General features: G+C 32.8%; 2 protein-coding genes across 2 annotated transcripts; one reads left to right on the top strand and one right to left on the bottom strand.

Moving 5' to 3' along the window:
- Positions 1 to 5232: 5232 nt before the first annotated feature.
- On the bottom strand, positions 5233 to 6941 carry LOC134254056 (uncharacterized). Its single transcript, XM_062736626.1, has 6 exons — positions 6276 to 6941; positions 6110 to 6161; positions 5813 to 6020; positions 5638 to 5706; positions 5455 to 5536; positions 5233 to 5359 (listed from the first exon to the last, which is right to left on the bottom strand). The coding sequence occupies exons 1-6, from the start codon at positions 6362 to 6364 to the stop codon at positions 5323 to 5325; spliced, it is 537 nt and encodes a 178-aa protein (XP_062592610.1). The 5' UTR covers positions 6365 to 6941; the 3' UTR covers positions 5233 to 5322.
- Positions 6942 to 8249: 1308 nt separating this feature from the next.
- Positions 8250 to 9599, top strand: LOC134254030 (uncharacterized). The gene is made up of 3 exons (XM_062736604.1): positions 8250 to 8890; positions 9006 to 9193; positions 9431 to 9599. The coding sequence occupies exons 1-3, from the start codon at positions 8313 to 8315 to the stop codon at positions 9574 to 9576; spliced, it is 912 nt and encodes a 303-aa protein (XP_062592588.1). The 5' UTR covers positions 8250 to 8312; the 3' UTR covers positions 9577 to 9599.
- Positions 9600 to 18812: the final 9213 nt, after the last annotated feature.

The raw sequence follows: 18812 nt of genomic DNA, 5'->3' as shown, positions 1-18812 counted from the left end.
AATTTTTTTCCCGGATTGGTCTCCGCAATATCAACTTTTTATTTTATCAAAAAAACAATAAAATCAGCAATGCGGTTACCTCAAAACAGATGCGGGCGGGCCTGAGAACCAAGATTTCAATTTTATTTGGCCTTAGTTCATAGATTTTCAAGATTCTTGAGCAAAATTCTTCAAACTATTTCCTTTTTGAAATTTTGATACTAAATAATACTTAAAAAAAATAGAAATAGTTAGATTAGGCCATAATAAAAATATTCCTAGATTCTCATCCCCGCCCGCCCCGATTTTAAACCCCCGCCTCGATTTTTTTTATTTCTTTTTTCTTCGTCTTAAATATACTACTTTCGTTTTAAATCCCGCGAATGTCAACATAATTTTGACAGCTGAAAAGATGGTAATTGCTGTAATACACGCGTATATATTTTAAACAAGGGTCATTGGTTGAAAAGATTGGTGATGATGTGAAGTAAGAGATAATGGAACCTTTACTATGACTTTTATTCATTGTAGATAAAATTACACCGATTGACTAGGTCAATAAAAAATCTGCAAAATTGAAAAAATAAAAAATATAAAATAAAAGCCTTGTTTTTAAAAAAATTCGGATGAGAATCTAGCAATTTATTTATTATGGCCTTAAGTACATGTACGTATTATTCTCCTTGTTGGTGTAGAAAATGGGGTCTTTTTTAAAATATACTTTTCACACAAGGGATATAGACTAGTTTTCAAATTTCAATCATAGAAGATAGAATTGGTGAGAGACTGAGATGCTGAAATTATTTTTATTGGTGTCTTACTTTTGTCAGTATTAAGGTTCATCCCTCCGACTTTTTTTTTTGGCCTTGAAGATTTACTGCTGTTACCTTAATTTCAGTATTCGTTTATTATTCAAATTTCTTTATCCAGTGCAAAATTTATGCCCATGAGTATAAAAGATTATGTTACATTCATAGATGGTTCAAGACTTAGTGAAATTACAGATAAATGTACTTGCTTTAATTTATATTTTATAGAGGAAGTAGGATTTAAGGAATCTAGATAATCCATAAAACTGCTTTACACTATATACACTTATATCCATGTATAAATTATTAATTTGTTTATTTTGGAATACAGAATCTTTAAAAAAGAAATGTAAAATCTGTTAATTTTCTCATGAAGGAAAAAAGGTCCCATATAAAATTACATCAGGGTAGAAAAACTCAAAATTAATCCTATAACAATGTAATATTTTATGGTATTATTGTAATTTTTTATAAGGTTGATGTGTAAAATGTAACAGTTGTGAATGCAAAGTGAACAACATTTAAACTTTCTAAGAAAGTATTAATTAATTTCATTATTTTTTAAACATTCATAGATATGTCCATAGACGTGAAATTAATAAATAGACTTAGTGCATGAATATGCTTCTGGGTTTTGTTATATATTTTTATTGATTATTTATCTTACTTTATTTGTTTAATTATTGCATCATTTTGTTTATTTTGTTGTTGAACATTTATTTGATACAATTTGATATTTTTGTTCTTAAGTATTTTTTTTTTTACATATCTCATGTTCAATTGAGCAGCTTTTTCCAATATACTGAGTACCTGGTAATCCAAAATACCAAATTTGGATGGTGTTTTTGAGAGATTTTTAAGTATATGAAATTGTTGACTTGTATGTTAGGATGGGTACTTAATCTATTTCACCCCCTCAAAAAAAATTAAAAATACTTCTGTTTTAGCTTTGTCCATTTATTTGTTCATTTTGAATTTTGGTCCATGTTTTTTTTTTACTGCACAATTTATTAGAAATTCAAAATCTACATGTATGTACAACTGTGGCATTTTTTCAATCTTCAAAAGGTTAGCGATCACAATTAATCAAATGTTTATTTTATCCTGTTTATGGCTAGCATTGCAGTTTACTGGTTGTACAATCTATCCTTAATGTGTTAGTGAAAGTAAAATATGAGTGTCAGTTCCTAACATTTAGTTCCCTAGCATAACTCAATAACATACTACATATTTCAGAGATTATGGATAGTGTATGACCTTGGCCTATTGAAATAGATAGTGTATGACCTTGACCTATTTAACCTTGTCACCCTCTATGTACCACCTTCTCCATGACCATTCCAGACAGAAATCCTATTTATTCCTTCCTGTCTCCTATTTAATTACTCTATGTATTCATTAATTTATTATTACTTTAGCTTTTGCATGTATTTATTATAATATATTTTTTAAGATGATTTGAATAGTTATAGCTTTATGATAACTGTTATATATGGTTATAGAGGAAATTAGAAATGCATTCAAACTTTAGTCATTCAGATGTGCAAGAGTTAATTCCCTTTAGTTTAAAACTACATGTTTTTCTATAGTGTTATTTCAGATTTTGCTCAAAACATTATTTCCTAACAAAAGTCTTACAAAATGCCCTTCACAGGTAAAAAGATGTGCATTTAGAATAAATCCTGATATATATATATTTTTGTAACAGTAACTTGATCCGAAGGGTCGTATCACGTCGAGTTGACGGGCGCGGATCATCAGATCAAACGAGAGCATCGAGTTTGATCTAATGATCCACGCCTGTCAACGAGACATGATACGGCTCTTTGGATCAAGATACTGTTATAATCATAAATTTATTATATACCCCCTTATTATTGGCTAAATATATTAAAATAAACCTTTAGTGATCAATTGTCTGATATTAATCCATTAAACAAAGCATAATAACAAGAGACTTTTTAACGCGCAAGAAAAATAACGTCATATTTCTCTGTACTACGTCATCAGTTTCAGAGAGTGGTAATATGGATTCAGAAAACCACAGTGTGGTGAACTGGAAAGTCGGATCACGATGTCACGTGATTGCATTAAATCTACAGTAAAATTGAGTGATACACATAAGGTATATCATAAATACTGGTACATGTACATGTTTGGGTAAAATGCTAAGGGATGTAACTCTTGTCATTTGAATGTTTACAAATAACTACCCTTGCTGTGATAAATAGACAAAAACTGTTTTGTAGTGTTCATAAGACATGATGATTATTGACTGTGTTGTTTATAGCTTAATGTTGATTTATCAATGTGTTTTGTAAATGCAAAATTTGAAATTGTAATGTTTAGGTAAATTGTTATTTTGTTCAAGACAGAAGTGGAAAAAGATACATATATACACATATGTATTCAATCTCTTCATGTTTTCCTAGGCAATTAAATTGTGATTTATGTACTTTATTGTTATTTACAGTTTTAATGTTGAAAATGTTATATATACAGAGAATTGTGATGTTTATTTATGTGGGGCAAACAGAAACCTAATAAGTTTATCTCTTCCTAGATGTAAAAAATGGGGGAAATTTAAACTATTTAGTAGGTTGAAGTAGACATTAACTTCTTATATACCATTTTTCTATCATATCTTTTCTTAGTAATGCATGAACAAGGGGAGAATGGTGATTTGATAATCAATAACCCTTTACATATGTACATGTTCCACAATTTTCAGTAATAATTATAAAAACACTGTCCAAAGTATTTTCCTCTTAACATTACAGGCAGTTTATATGAAGTTTTCAGCTATTTTTCTCAAGCAGAATTTATCAGGATTAAGTAAAAGTAAGAACTTTAAAAAATATGGAGGCTACACACTGGTGTTTCATTTTTGATATATTATTCAGCACGTAATAGTGATATTCTTCTTATCTTTACCTTTCAGATACTGAAGATAATTTGTAAAATCTTGTGACTTACAAAAATAAAAAAAATTGTTAAATACTAAATAGTGAAGAGAATCTGTACTTAATAATAGTTGGTTTTTGTCTGATTTATCAGAAATTGCAACAAATGAAATGAATTTTATGAAGTTTTCTGTCAAATTTGTATACATGTAATGATGACTTGTTTTTGTGAGATGATTGAAAATCAAATTGCTTTCTTGTTATCAGTAAAATTGTTATAAACTGTGTATTTCAATGTTTCAAACTTTTTTCATCCTTTGATAACTGTTGTCTTTGTTGCTTTAAGAGTCTGTTTTAAGCTGAGGATGAAACCCTTTGCGTTTTGAGTCCCTCCCTTTCTTAATACGTTCAAGTGTTTTGTCAATTTATGTATGTCAAGTTTGCAATGGAAGCCAGTAAGAATTTTTAAAGAATTGTTTTTATCAGGTGATGACTTGAATGTTAAATAAATTTAAGTAGCAGCTGTTATTGATATCTATTATTAAATTTAATGACCCCTCATTGATTGACTTTTATTGTATTTTAAAACTTGAATTGCTGGCTGACGAAACATTTGACTTTTTTCTGCAGGAGGAGATTTGTCACTGCTAAATAAGTATGCACTGTGGCAGTGGTCAGATCCAAAGTTTTGATATTTATGAGCCCGGATCGATAGATCCAGGGCATATATTGTATTTGTCCTGTCTGTTTATCTGTCTGTTGTAAACTTTAACCTTGACCATAACTTTTGAACCATAAGGATAGAGACTTCATATTTGGTATGCATACTCCACTAATAAAGTTCTTTCAAATGACATCAGGGTCAATGACCTTGTCAAGTTGTGACCTTGACTCTGACCTATATGCTAAAAATAGCTTTTTCGACTTTTTTTTCTGTTTCTCTGCTCTACCTCAAGGTTTTAAGTATTCAAACTAAGCATGTTATTAAAGTCTATAGTTGTGAGCAATCAATGGTGCATCTTTAAAAATTATGAATAACAGGGCCTTTGCTTTAAACATGAACCAAATTCAATCGTTGCAAAATTGTTGCATAATACTCAGGTGAGTTGTAAGGCCCATTGGCTACTTGTTAAGGGAAATACGTCCTCTTTAATTTTTGAAGTTTACACACTTTTCCCCCAAACACTTGCAGATAATGAGCTGATTTTTGATACTGTATGCCACTTTACCATGACAAGTTATATGAAGTTTGGAATTTGTTCAGCTTTGATGGTTTTTGATGGAATTATGACATTTTGAATATTTAACTGAAACCAGATTACATTTGCCAGTAGAGAACTAGTATTGCTAAACTTTTTTTTTTTTTTGGAGGGGGGGGGGTCTATCAACAAGTACCTGTGGTTTAGAACAATTTTTTTTGTGGATAAGAACATACTGACACCCATTTACTTGTCTATTTATGTAATACATTTTATGTTTAGCAGTTTATAAAGTTTAATATCTTCAGAAAGATGAAAAAATATTCTAATGAAGCAAAAAGATTCAGGCAACAGTTCTTTATTAACACATTTGATGTTTGGAAAATTAAATAATGAGCTGATGAAATGTTCATAAAATCAAGCTCAGTGGATTTATGTCCTGTTTTTGCGTCTCTCCATGCAATCCAACCTGAAATCAAAATGTGAAATATATATAATTTTGTGTCTATTTTGAATGCCTAGTAATAAATAAAATCAAAATAGTTGGGAGTAAAATAATGGTACCTGATGTTGAACATGTCCGTGTGAAAATTTAACCACTTGGCCAAGTTCTTGTGGTCTTCAGCAAGGGATTCCAATTTCATTGCTGCAATGAAAAAAAGTAACATTAGGAAAACAATTTAAAGGATTTTAAGTAAACAACTCAGTATGCATGTTAACTTTTGGTCAAAAGTCATAAATACTAACCTAATTCCTTCTCGGTTTCCTTGGCATCATTGAGCAAGGCTGTTACAAGCAATCTCATCTGCACATTCTCTGAAAATGTTAATAAACAAAAATAACAAATTCGTTCCTTAGTCTTGGATATTAAAGGATAAAAAGTAGCAAATGTGGCATAAGATGAAAAATTCAAAATAAAAACCTTCTGCTAGACCCGCCATTTTGCTTTTCAGGTCTTTCATTGCAGTGTTGAACTTTCTAACAAACTGAACACAACCAACAACCGAAGTAAGAAAGAGCAGAAAGGCCAGAAAGAAGAGCAGATCTGTTGCCGAGAAGTAAGACAGAGCAGCAGCAGAAGTGGTTGTAGCAAAGCTGTAAACACTGTCACCCAGCGACAGCAGCTCGTGCTGAGAGAAATGAAAGAAAGAGAAAGTGCTTCAGCCAAGAGAGACGTATGTTAGTACACAAAACAAATAAATATTTTTTAAAAACTTACCCCCATGGCGGCACTCATCTCCGTAGTAATCTGCCACACATTACATCCCATCCTGCAAGAGACAAAATGCGGTTGCTATGGACGCTCTTTTTACAAAGCAACAGATAATTTGACGTTATGTACTAAATTAATTTATAAATTAACAAATAATATTTTATTTACTTACTCATACAAGTCTTTGTGCATTGTACGGCCTGTTGATGACAGGAAAGTGCCAAGAATGGCGGAAGATCGAACAATCGAAGAGGCTCTCATTTTTGCGTCTTGCTTTGACTATGCGTTGGATTCAACTGATGCCAAATCCCAAAAATCGCGTGCTTATATACTTTTCCAAGGAAAATGCGTGCTGTTGATTGGCTGTATTTTGCTCGTGCTGATTGGTTCCACAAAATGGAGTTATCCAATGAGCAAAAAGCGCCAAAACGTTGTACTCACGTCAGAAAACAAGATGGGGTTCGATTTTGTGCTTCATGATTTACATTGTTTTACAGATATTGCTTAGTTTTCACCGTTATATCATATATGAATATATTTGTTGGAATCAACTCTATATTTTCTGTAAAAATAAACATATAAAAGATTCCAGTAATCTTGTCTGTGTCCAAAAAAATTATAAAACGATGTCTCAAGTCACCAAAAAGAACCCCCCGTTATGTTTTTGAATTTTTTAAACGTAACTCTTACAAATGTCTGTTGAATTTTTTGCGATTAATATATCCCATACAACTAAGAAAATCGTTTTTTACAAATATTTCATACATTTCTTTCGTAATTGCATTGAAAAATAGCCTAATGCTGTACCATGGAAAAACATAGGAACTGCTGATTGAATTTCAATAAGCAAAGTTTTAAGTTAAACTTTTTGAAAAAAACATTTTTAGTTCAAACTTTTTCTATTGAAAAGGGGAATCAAAATTTACATGTCTAACCACGACATTTTAAAGTATTTGTTTTAAAATCCGTGTTCAAAGTTTTATCTTTTGTTTACATAACGTTACTATGACGCCATGACAACGATATTCTTACGGTAAAATTATATATATCATCTCCTGATGTTTCGACAAGAAGATATTGCAGTTATAAAAATAGATGATTTTCTTATTGAAAAGAGAATCTGGGAAGTTTCTAGTATGCCGGTCCCCAGAATCACGCGATTGCGCATGAGCAGTTATTTCCCTTGCCGTTGCTATGCAGAATGTAAACAAACCGCAATTTCCCACTCGCTTCAACAAAACGCATCCGATCGAGTGATTAGGATTAGGTTATATAGTTTTTGAAATTGGGTTTGTTTCATAAATCCAGTCTGTAATCTTTCTGACTTTGGGCTAATTTATGTAATTTTTGCTTACAAGTGCCTTTTGTGACCAAAAACGTGCATGAATCAGCCTGTCGAATCGTGCTGATATCTTACACTTTGGTTTAGTTCATGACATGTTTGCTTTACAAAGGAAAGTTTAAGAAATGAAAGTTCGAGTAAATCAACTCTATTGTCGAAACATGACGATTTTCAGCGCTGAGTTTAGGCAAGTATTGTAAAAGCGACTTACCGTTATGTTAACTGCAGCTCGATATTCTGACCTCCTAATCATGTCCAAATATTCAGAATATTTTCCATTTCAAATCGATAATGATCATGATGATGCACAATTCAATCCATCGATGACTAATCATTAGCTAACATTTGTTAAATCCCTGTATTTCTCACAAAAATCACGAAATTTTGATAGCATTGCACTTTGCATTTCTTCATTACGTCAAAACACAAGTGACGCATCTCATGAATATTTATGAGATTACGTCAAAAATTGATCATGTGACTGCATTCCTAAACAACGCAAGATGGAGATTTACTTCCTAAACAAGAACGTAATTTTACGAAATCTTTTAATTCTCATTTAAAAAACTGTGTTTAAAAACCAGTTTTTTAAACCCAATTTTTCGCAAGGAACACGAATTTGAGGTCAAATTTGCAATTTGTGGCTTTTTTTTCGATTTTGTCGATCGCTCACGCGATCGTCTATAGACGACTTTCACATTCCTCAATAATATGTTGTAAGCGGCCCGTGTCAAAGGTCAATCGGCGTAAAGTCTTTAACCTAAGCGGCCTTATTGCTAAAACAATACTGAGCGGGACTTGTTTATTTATCGAATTACTGTATTTTGAGCCATTTTACGTATACACAATTTGATATAGACTTACACTATGGATCCTGGAGATCAGATTTACACCCTGCAAGAATTCCAAACGTGGAAAACAGAAAATTTGAAGGCCTATTTAACCAAGAGGGGTCTGTCTAAAGAAGGTACTAAAGAAGAACTTGTAGCTCTTTGTTTTTCTGCTTCCAAGTTAAATCTACCTATTATTCCAACAGCTCGTGATATTTTAGAACATAATGCTAAGTGCTATGAAAGTATTTTATCTGCTTGTGGAATCCAAGACCCCCTGAAAACATACGAAGGATGGATGGACGAGAAGAGTGCAATAGATAAGTGGCCACCGACATTTTTGTCTGACATTACTCAGTTTTTATTAAAGCATGGAGATGTCTCCCTTACAAATTCACTTCTCAAAGATTACAAGGTTGGCAAAGCATATGAATATTTTACAAGTGGCTGGCTCCAAGAAGTTTTTTATTACCGTTTGACAAGCGAAAAGAAATGCATCTTAAGAGCAAAGTGCACCCCCTCCCAACGAATTCGAGATGATTTACATGACTGCTGGGCAGCAATTTCGGAAGAGGATGGTGAGGTTTTGGGAGCCTACTGTACATGTACTGCAGGGTATGAAAATTTACATTTCAGTTGACTAATTATGTAATGGTCAAATTTGATTTAATAAGATAAAGTGTGTCATACATGTTTTAAATTATATGTTTGACATTGATCAATATTGTAGATTAGGGCAAACATGCAACCATGTTGCTGCATTACTTTTTCGCATCGAGGCTGCTAATCAGTTTGGGCAGACATCATGTACTATGGCCAGATGTGGTTGGGTGCAGCCAAAGGTGATGAAAGATTTGGAGCCACAGAAAATATCAGCCTTATGTACCAGCCTGAAGAAATCTTCTCGAGCTAAATATGGTATATCATTTAAACTATGATTTCATAACATACTTCCATATTGTTGTTTACTTAAATATTCTGTAGTACCGGGGTATTATACAGTGTCCTTGAAATACATAAATTTTTTAAAATTTCTTTAGATGTTTTTTTTTTCATTTCATATACAACAAAAACACTAATGAAAGGCTAAATATATATCTTTTTTGAAAGAGATTATGAATCAATTTTGTGTTTATATATAATTTAATTTTATAGCTAAAAGCAGACCACTAGTGGCCACTGAAAAGAAAAAGTACAACCCTCTTGAAATTGAGGAGTCCAACACCGCCATACTTGACAGTTTGAGCATTGCACTTCGTGGTGTTGTCCCCGAGGCCTGTTTATTCAAAGGTAAATTATAACTAATCTAACATTATGGACTCTTTATAACAGGGGATTGAGACATATCATAAGTCTGAGTACAGTTGACACCTGAGAGCCCTTGTGCCAAAGGGCAACAACCCTACTCGGACCTGATAATTAGTGATGGTCCCCTTCTGAACAGTCCATGATTGTTTTATTATTATAAAGAATCTTATATTAAGATAGCATAAGATTAGAAAACATTAGTCAAATCTTGTTTTCTTCTATCGACTGCTCCAATTCCATACTTTCAAAGTATCTTCAATATAACCATGATAACTTTGTCCTCACTGTTAAAATTAATTGTTTACCAATCCGTAAACAAATTTAATTATGTAATTATAAATATGAGTCATCTTGTTTATGACATCTATTTTAAACTTAGTGAAGACAACAGAGTTGTCATACTAATTGCTCACTTGAGCTATTTTATAGTTATTTGAAGGGAGGCAACACAGGTGTCACCCTGCAGAGCATGAATAAGACTTCACAAATTGTCTCCTCACATTTGACAACCTTTAAACCAGTTAGCATGACTGTATAATTCTGAAATGTATTATTACTAATTAATTAATAAAAATCTATATAAGTTATATAACATAGTTATAAAATTTGTAAGATGGAAATACTGTAAAAATGTTTTCACATGTAATGATGTTCACTGACTAGTCTGGCACATTACTATGTTGCTTATCGATACTCTCCCGTGAGGTGTTTCCTGGTTTGCCCAGTTTGTTGGCTTGGTACATCATATAATATACAACATATCTAGTTTGACAAGACGTGGATAAATTTTACACCAGTCAAAGACTTATTGTGATTAGTTTTGTTTATTTACTTCAAGGTTTACCTCGGACAGGTGATGTTCCAACTTCAGCTCAGGAAGCAGAGGGAGCCGTAGGATTAAACAAAGAAGATACAGGCCATGAAGACCTTTCTGTTATTGATAAATTTGATTTATCAACCATATCAAAGTCTTATGGTTCTCAAAATACTTGTTATGAATTTTTAAATTTTTTACCAAAAATTGATGATTATGAAATTTCAACTATTGAGAAATTTACTGTTGGACAACATGAAAATGAAAATTGGCACCGCTTGCGTAAAGGACGGATAACTGCTTCTAAATTTTATCAAGTATATACAAAAGTGAACTCTGTTCTGGATGGTCGTAGAAAAGATGTACAAGTAGATTGTTCTTCACTTACCAAGTCTATCATGTGCTATACAAAGGTTAATCCCAATATCAAATCTTTAAAATATGGTAGAGAAACTGAGCCATTAGCAATCTGTTCTTATTTAAATACTTATAAAAAACAACATGTCAATGTGTCATCAAGAAAGTGTGGTCTGTTTATAGACAAGAGAAATATTTTTCTTAGTGCTACACCAGATTTACTGGTTTCTTGTTCATGTTGTGGAGATGGTCTTCTTGAAGTTAAGTGTCCTCTTGTACCGGAGTGTAAAAAATGTAAATCTTTTTGTGTTTGTCATCTTCCAGAATATGTAAAAATTTGTAATGATGGTTTTTGTGTTAAAAAAAATCATGCATATTTTACCCAGATTCAGGGTCAGCTCGGCATAACAGGTCGCAATTGGTGTGATTTATATATATACACAAAAAATGGCCCATTACAATGTAGAATCAAATTTGATCAGGATGCATATTCAAAATTTTTGTTACCAAATTTAGTTATATTTTTCACTGATTACATTGTACCTGAACTATTACAAGGTAAACTTAATGAATGTCAAGAGAATATAGAACCTATGGATGTTGATGTGGGTACAAGTAACAGTTCTCGATATTTTTGTCCAGTGTGTAGAAACATCATAAAAGAAACAGGGTCTATATCAACATGTTCCATAAATTTACTAAGTTATATTATAGTCTTGGGGCCTACATCCTATAGTGACAGAAGCATTGCTTGTGATGAATGCAATTTGTGGTTTCATTTTAAGTGTGTAAATGTAACACAAACAGTACTAAAACAGAAAGATAAGTGGTTTTGTTCGAAATGTTCAACATCCAAGTAAATTATGAGTATTTATTGACGGAGAAAAACTGTTTATTCATAGGGAGTGTTAAATATTATTTCATTGTTAGTTTGTCTGTTTGTTGTTAAATTCATTAAAAAATGTTACTGTGAATTGAAAAAATGTTTTACTTGTTCTTGTAGGTGCTATACATAAAAGAAAATTTTGGAATAATTTATTTGTATTTAGGCAAGGGAGGATACAAGTTGCAAATGCCAGCAACAGTTTTAATTATATCATCTAAATGCTGAAATAAAGTAGCAGGGACTTCATGCTTCAGAATTCTGAAATACTTCATTCTGCGAATGGCTTGCTCAACATATATACGCCTGTTTGCTATTTGCTTTGTTTGCTGTACTTCGTCAGCTGACATTTGGCAAGCTCCTCTACGTCCTGGTGGAACCATCAAATTGGCATGAAGAAGGGTAACCTCTTCTTTGATTTGGAATCCTCTGTCAGCCATGATGACATCATAGGGTTCAATCAAACTGTAGAAACCAGATCGATTTGTGATGTATTTATCGCTGGTTCTACCTCCCCAGCAGTCTGATATAAAATTAATCATCCCGGATGGGTTGATGCTGATCAGAAACTTAGCAGTATGATGGTGTTTATAATCTGACCACGTTTTTGTCTGCACCTCTAGATTTTGCGGTTTCTCTAAAAATACCTCAGTACAGTCAATGATATGGCGCACAGATGAATATTTTTTGCTTCTGAAGGATGGTGGTAGATTTTCACGCACTACTTCTTTGGATGGATTGAACACCAAGGTTCCAAGAAATTTGGATAGAATCTTGATCCATGTAGTGAAGATTTTTGAGATATGTGGAGCACTGATATTGAATCTTGTAGCTAAGTCTTCATTCAAAAGACCTAATCTTAATTTCATAAGAGTCAATGCCATCTCCTCTTTTAATGACAGAAATCTTCGTGGCCCTGACTTCTTTAAAACCTTGTGTTTAAGGGTGTGGAACACATGCTTAGGACCTCTCCAGTACTTGGTTTTCTTTATCTTTGGCTCAATAACCTTGTAGATGGTGTGAAAAGCACTTAACGAAGGCAAACCGGTATGGAATCTTACAGATTTGTTACTTTTTAAGACTGTGTCTGTAATGGAAAGTGGTTTTTGCTTTAGCTTCTTTTGCTTTATTAACTCAATTTGGAGTTCATTGATTTTTGATTTGAGTGCTGAAATCTCTTTTGATTTTTCAATACATGTGATACAAGGATTTGCATAGTCATGATCAAGTTTGCACACATAAACAGGGTCATCTTGGCTTTCAGATATTTTCCTTTTTTTTGGTGTTTCTTTACTTAATTCTCTTTTAGTTGGAGGTAAGCGACCCTTGGAGACAATAGATGACATATGCCCCAGATTTATGGTGGGATAAGGATGAAGCAGTGAGGGTGCACCATCAACAAAATGCTTAGAACAAACTCGCGAATTGTCATTTGGTGACCAAATGTTCTTCCCATCTGTTGAGGTCCTGTTTATGTTCTTTCTCCATACAGACCGTGCATGGGGATCGCGAAGTTCAGTTGGAAAGGGAAATAACTGAAAGGGTGGTGTGCATATGCACCTTGATGTGCCAAAATTGCAAAAGTGCATTTCGCAAAACTGTTCTCGCCATTTTTTCAAATGATATCCACTGCTGTTGCAGTCTTTGACACAACAAACTCTCTGGGTCATAATGTTTAAAAACAAACCAAAAATAATTGGAACTCCTAAACTGAAAATTAGAAACTCAACAAAATTTTGCAACATACCCATCACCAAATGCTGAAATTTAAAACAAAATCATAAAGATTTTTCAATATTTTTTGACAATGAAAAATTTAAAGAATGTAATTAACATCTTCACTGAAAGTTAGGGGAGAACAGTCCAATAGCACTCTGCATTGTATATTTGTTTAAACAAGGTATCTTAAATTTGAATCAAATTTTCTTCTTTAATCATTCTTTCTTAAGACTTACTATTCAAATTTAATACTTATGGCAATTACTTATAATTACATGATTAAGACAACATCTCTTTTTGTGTTTGTTTGGTTTTTGTGTGTGTGTGTGTGTGTGTGTTTTTTTTTGTTTTTTGTTATACTCTGCTTGAAAAGCAGGAGGGTATATAGTAATTGGTATATCCGTCTGTACATCCACCTGTTACACTTTGGGGTACCCATCTCTTATCCGCATCATACCACTGAATGAAATTTTATGAGACTTTCACAGAATCTTTATTACATATTGCCATTGTAACCTCCTATTTTACTTTTTGATCTGACACATTAGTTTGGGTTTCCCACAGCAAACATGGACACTACCATTATATTCTTATGGGAGGCGGGGGCATCATTTAGTGAGCTCATTGCTCACAGTACCTCTAGTTTGTTTTTGTTGTTTTTTTTTTTTGACACATAAATTTTATCTTAGATATACATCTACATGTACAATATTATGTATAATACTAAATGGGGAACTGCAGGCAGTTGGGATTGTTGTCCATAACTGCATACAGTGTTCTACCTATGAGACGTATGTCTCTTGGTTTAAATAAAATCTTATATCTACTGTAGTATAGATCATTAGATCTAAAATACTGCAATTATATAAATATATATGACATATCCGTTGAAAAAACAAAACAAAACATTTTTGTAGGATGAAACAAAGTGATATCAATAATTAAGGCTATGATTAAAAATATTATCCTGTATGAAACGGTATTCATTGATTTTAAATACTAGTTTATAATGTCTCTCGTCATGAGTGTTTACATAGGGAGAAACGCTATGCGACTACATTAATGTCCGATTCGCACGAATTTTGAATGAAAGTAATGGCAATTTATTGTTATTTAATAATTTCAGTAATAAAGAATTTTGATTTTCTTACGTGTATGGATCTTTGCTACAGAATAAAAACAATAAACGTCAGATTGAACGACCCTCTGGACTGATGTATTACATGTAGCCATTTTGTTTCTACTGACGCGATGGCATGTTTACGCCGATTGACCTTTGACCTAAAATGGCGACGGTAATGTGAAAGTCGACTATATACTGTACACCGCCTTCGGCGGCAGCTATTTTAGCGCCATATTTATGGGGACCTGTATACTAGAAGTGTTCCGAGAATCTCAATATTTAAAAAAAAATCATTCTCCTAACATTCTCATTCAACGACTTGGAAATCAACCATTTCGTGTAACTTCAGCTTTAAGAGGAAAACATAAGGAATCGATGAATACTTAGGGCTAGTATGGAAAATATTCATGAAATTTAAGATAATTCAATCATTTTAATTAGTCTCAATATTCGAATGATTTAGACCTCATGTCAATTTCTTTAACAAGTCCTCTTTTCTATTTTACAATGAATCGATCATTGGGGCTGGAAAAATCTTTTAAATTCAGGACCTAGGCATAAATAAAATTAAAACTAATTAAATTTAAAATATTCCTCCCTCTTTTACTTGCTCTCAACAACAGTACATGTACTTACATTAAACGCAAGGAGTTTATTCCAAATAAAAATGTGTTAAAAAAACCGCCATTAAAATATCATAAAGTAGTACATTTGGCGGAAGAATTCAAACGTTGCTAAGTTGGTGGTGTCTGTTTTTCTTTTAAGGGAAGAATATTTATAATAAGTAAGGTTATACTTAAATAGGATTAGACATGTGATACACAAACCAATAACAGACGTATGGTAATATTTATTATTAGTTTATATGATTATTTTTGGTACTATTTGCACGAGTCCAAGCTCATAATGACGGATTTCACATAGCCTGGTCCTCGGTCCCTGTTGGCAAGGATGGGCAAGGGGACCAGGCTAGGATTTCACATTAGGCTACTCGTTGTCGGCGTATCACCCACTTTTCTCACTTTGTCTTCATGTAAATATTTTTAAACTTCAAACATTATTGGACAATTTTGATCTGTACTTGTATTGCCAGATTATGGGGCAACATGAAAAACATAATGAACGTAGATATACTCATAAAGATTTTTAATTTATTTCTACGATAGGTCTAATGCCCCCTAAAAGTTGGTAGTGTATAAATAAAAATATTAAAGGGTTACTTTCTTTTGGGAAAAAAAGTGGGGGGGGGGCCAGCCCCCCCCCCCCTGCCCCCCCCCGGATACTACCCCCCTGAAAGTCGCAGAATAAAGAGTCAATCCTTAAAAGTCACGGGTTCGAATTTCATATTAGGACGGTCGCTTAACCGAGGTCCCTTGTCGCAATAGGTGTTGGCAAGAAAAAGATCCCTCACTGCTCAATGGCCCTAGATGCCGAGTACAAAATAAAATTTGCAGCTACCCATCGGCAAATGATGGCGTGTCCATATAAGTGAAAAAATCTTGAGAGGGACGTTAAATAACAAACAATAATTACTTGACTAAAGTAAAAGTATGTAACCGGTCCCTGTGCACGAAAGGTAGGAAGCATTTGATTAACCTTCAACATACCTTCATTCTTTAGCATCAATTACACTGATTAATCATATGTCAAGAAAGAAAACGAAGGAAATGACTGTAGCCTAATAAAAATAACGGAAAAATCCGTCGCCAGTTCTGTGTATAAATAACGGCCTAACAATTAGCATGAAAAACGTCAGTCATCATTTGACTAGAAGATAAATTTATTTGCTGACAAGGTCATTGTATCGACCATAGAATTTACGAAATGATGACTTAAACGAAACTGCTGATATTCTCGTTTCATCGACTTGTTTGTCAGTAATATAAATATTTGTATATCAATGTCAAGTCCATGGTTAGAAAATCTACCATTTAACAATAAATCACATTCAGGGATATTGTTATAGTTTATAATATTATGTGTTGATTGAAAAAGTACATCTATTGGAATTGTATATTTTGGACAAACAATAAAGTAATGAATGGCATCTTCAATACAGTCAGTACAATGTTCACTCAATGGATTTTCTGCTAAATATTGATTATATAAATCTGCTTTCAAATTAATAGCATTATTCCTTATCTGGCAATGTATTATGTTATATTTTCTTATTCCAAAATCAAAAAGTTCATAACTTTTCCTACAGAAATAAGATTTTAAAAGACTTTTGAATGAACATATTCCTGGGGCATTTTTAATATAATCTGGCAAGGTATTCCATTGTTTGACTGTAGAGGGAAGAAAATTCTCCATATAAGATGTTGTTCTAATATTAGGAATTTTACTGAGATTATACGAATGACTTGATGGGCGATAAGGTTCAATCAGATCATACAGATGCTGAGGAGAATAACCATTCATAATTTTATAAAACAATATTAGCTTATGAATTTTTCTCCTTGTTTTTAGGAGATCCCATCCAAGTTCATCATACAATTTTGTACGAGAAGAGTTACATCTTAATCCAGTGATAATTCTGCCTGCTTCAACTTGTATATCTTCTAAGAGTTTAGAATCTTTTTCAGAACAGTTGTCCCAAACTACATCAGAATACTCTAACACAGGTCGAACAAAAGCAAAATATATTTTAATGAGTGTTTAATGTGAGACCTTGTATTTGAGCATTCTAAGAATGTTTAATCTTTTTGAAGCTTTTTCGTGTATTATCTGTATATGTGATGTCCACATAACATCTCTTTGGAAATGTAAACCTAAATGGGTATGAGAATCATTTTGAATAATATGTGGGCCATATTCACCAAATTTAACAGGAGAATATATATACAATATTTTTACTACTAAAATTTAAATTTACAGTTTTGTTATGATTAAAATCTACTAGCCATTTCTTTGACCATTTATCAATATGTTCTAGATCATCAGTAAGTGATTGTGTAATATTTCCTTTGTCTACGATAGCATATAAAGAAGTGTTTTCAGCAAAAAGTATTTTATTGTTAACTAGATCATCACAAATATCATTAATATATAAAAGAAATAGGAATGGTACTAGGACAGAACCCTGAGGAACTCCAGCAATTACTGTTTCAGAGTTTGATGTAAAACCATCTATTACAACCTTTTGCTGTCTATCAGACAAATAATTCTCAATTCAACCTAGTATATTGCTATTTATACCATAATTTGTTAATTTTGTTGAAAGGCCTTTATGCCATACTCTATCAAATGCCCTTGAGATATCACAAAAAATAAATCTGACATCTTTTCCTTTGTCAAGATTCGAAATGATAGTATTATATATCACTTTGCATCTATCAATGAAGTAAACTTTTTTCAAAAATTACTGGCAGATTTTTCTGTTGTAGTGGTGTGGAGCATATCCTCTACAAACATCCACCAATGAAAGCAAGGTCACTCTTTCTACAAATAGAACATAAGGTAATATGCATTGTAAGGGGGGGGGGGGCAATACTCTTGATTTTACAGCATTAACGCTAGATCTTTAATATGGATATATTTAGGATGGCAAGATCCAGCTGCTTAACAAGTTTTAGTAATATCTGTGCACTTGGAGTTAAGGACACTGAAATGTAAAAATCCGATGATTTTGTAGTTTGAGCATAAACATGCATTTTCGGAAATATGTGAGCTGTTTTAAGCATTTTTTTTGGGGGGGGGGCACTTCTGATGTTATATAAAACATACTCACTACAAAAGTTCGTGCATGCTTCATATTGATTTTATGAAAAACAAGAGGCCCACGGGCCTTATAGGTCACCTGAGCATTATGCAACAACTTTCCAGTTATTGAATTTGATTTATGTTTTAAGCCAGATGCTATATGGCATTCACAATTTTGAAAGAGGCACCATTGATCATCATAACAATACACTTAGCAGTTGCTTAGCTTGGTTACTGAATACCCATACGCAGGGTAGGGGAACAATATTGCATTTCAACTAATCAGTAATATTCAGCAATAATCAAAAGTGCCCCTAACACTGTGACATAAACCCCTGACCCTAGGTCCACACATTGCACAATTTTTTTAAAGGCACCCTTAAAATTGCCTATCCCAAAAAGAAAAAAAATAAATGTTATATAAATATAAAGGAGCAGATTTCAAACAATTAATTCATTTTCAGTATATAAGTAGAGCCCCCCCCACCCCTGACCCTGGGGCCTTGAATTCACAATTCTGCAAGAAATCATAACTATAAAAGTAGTTCATCTGCTTCATACCCAGAGACAGAGAAGAAAATTTTCAAAGATTTAATGCATTTTCACTATATAATCAATAGAGCCTCGCCCT

The sequence above is a fragment of the Saccostrea cucullata genome, unplaced genomic scaffold (assembly GCF_032062105.1).
Source record: "Saccostrea cucullata isolate Sc308-1 unplaced genomic scaffold, CSIRO_AGI_Scuc_v1 ctg319, whole genome shotgun sequence".
NCBI lineage: Eukaryota > Metazoa > Mollusca > Bivalvia > Ostreida > Ostreidae > Saccostrea > Saccostrea cuccullata.
The sequence above is the reverse complement of the archived record's forward strand: the minus strand, read 5'-3'. Positions and strand labels throughout refer to the sequence as shown.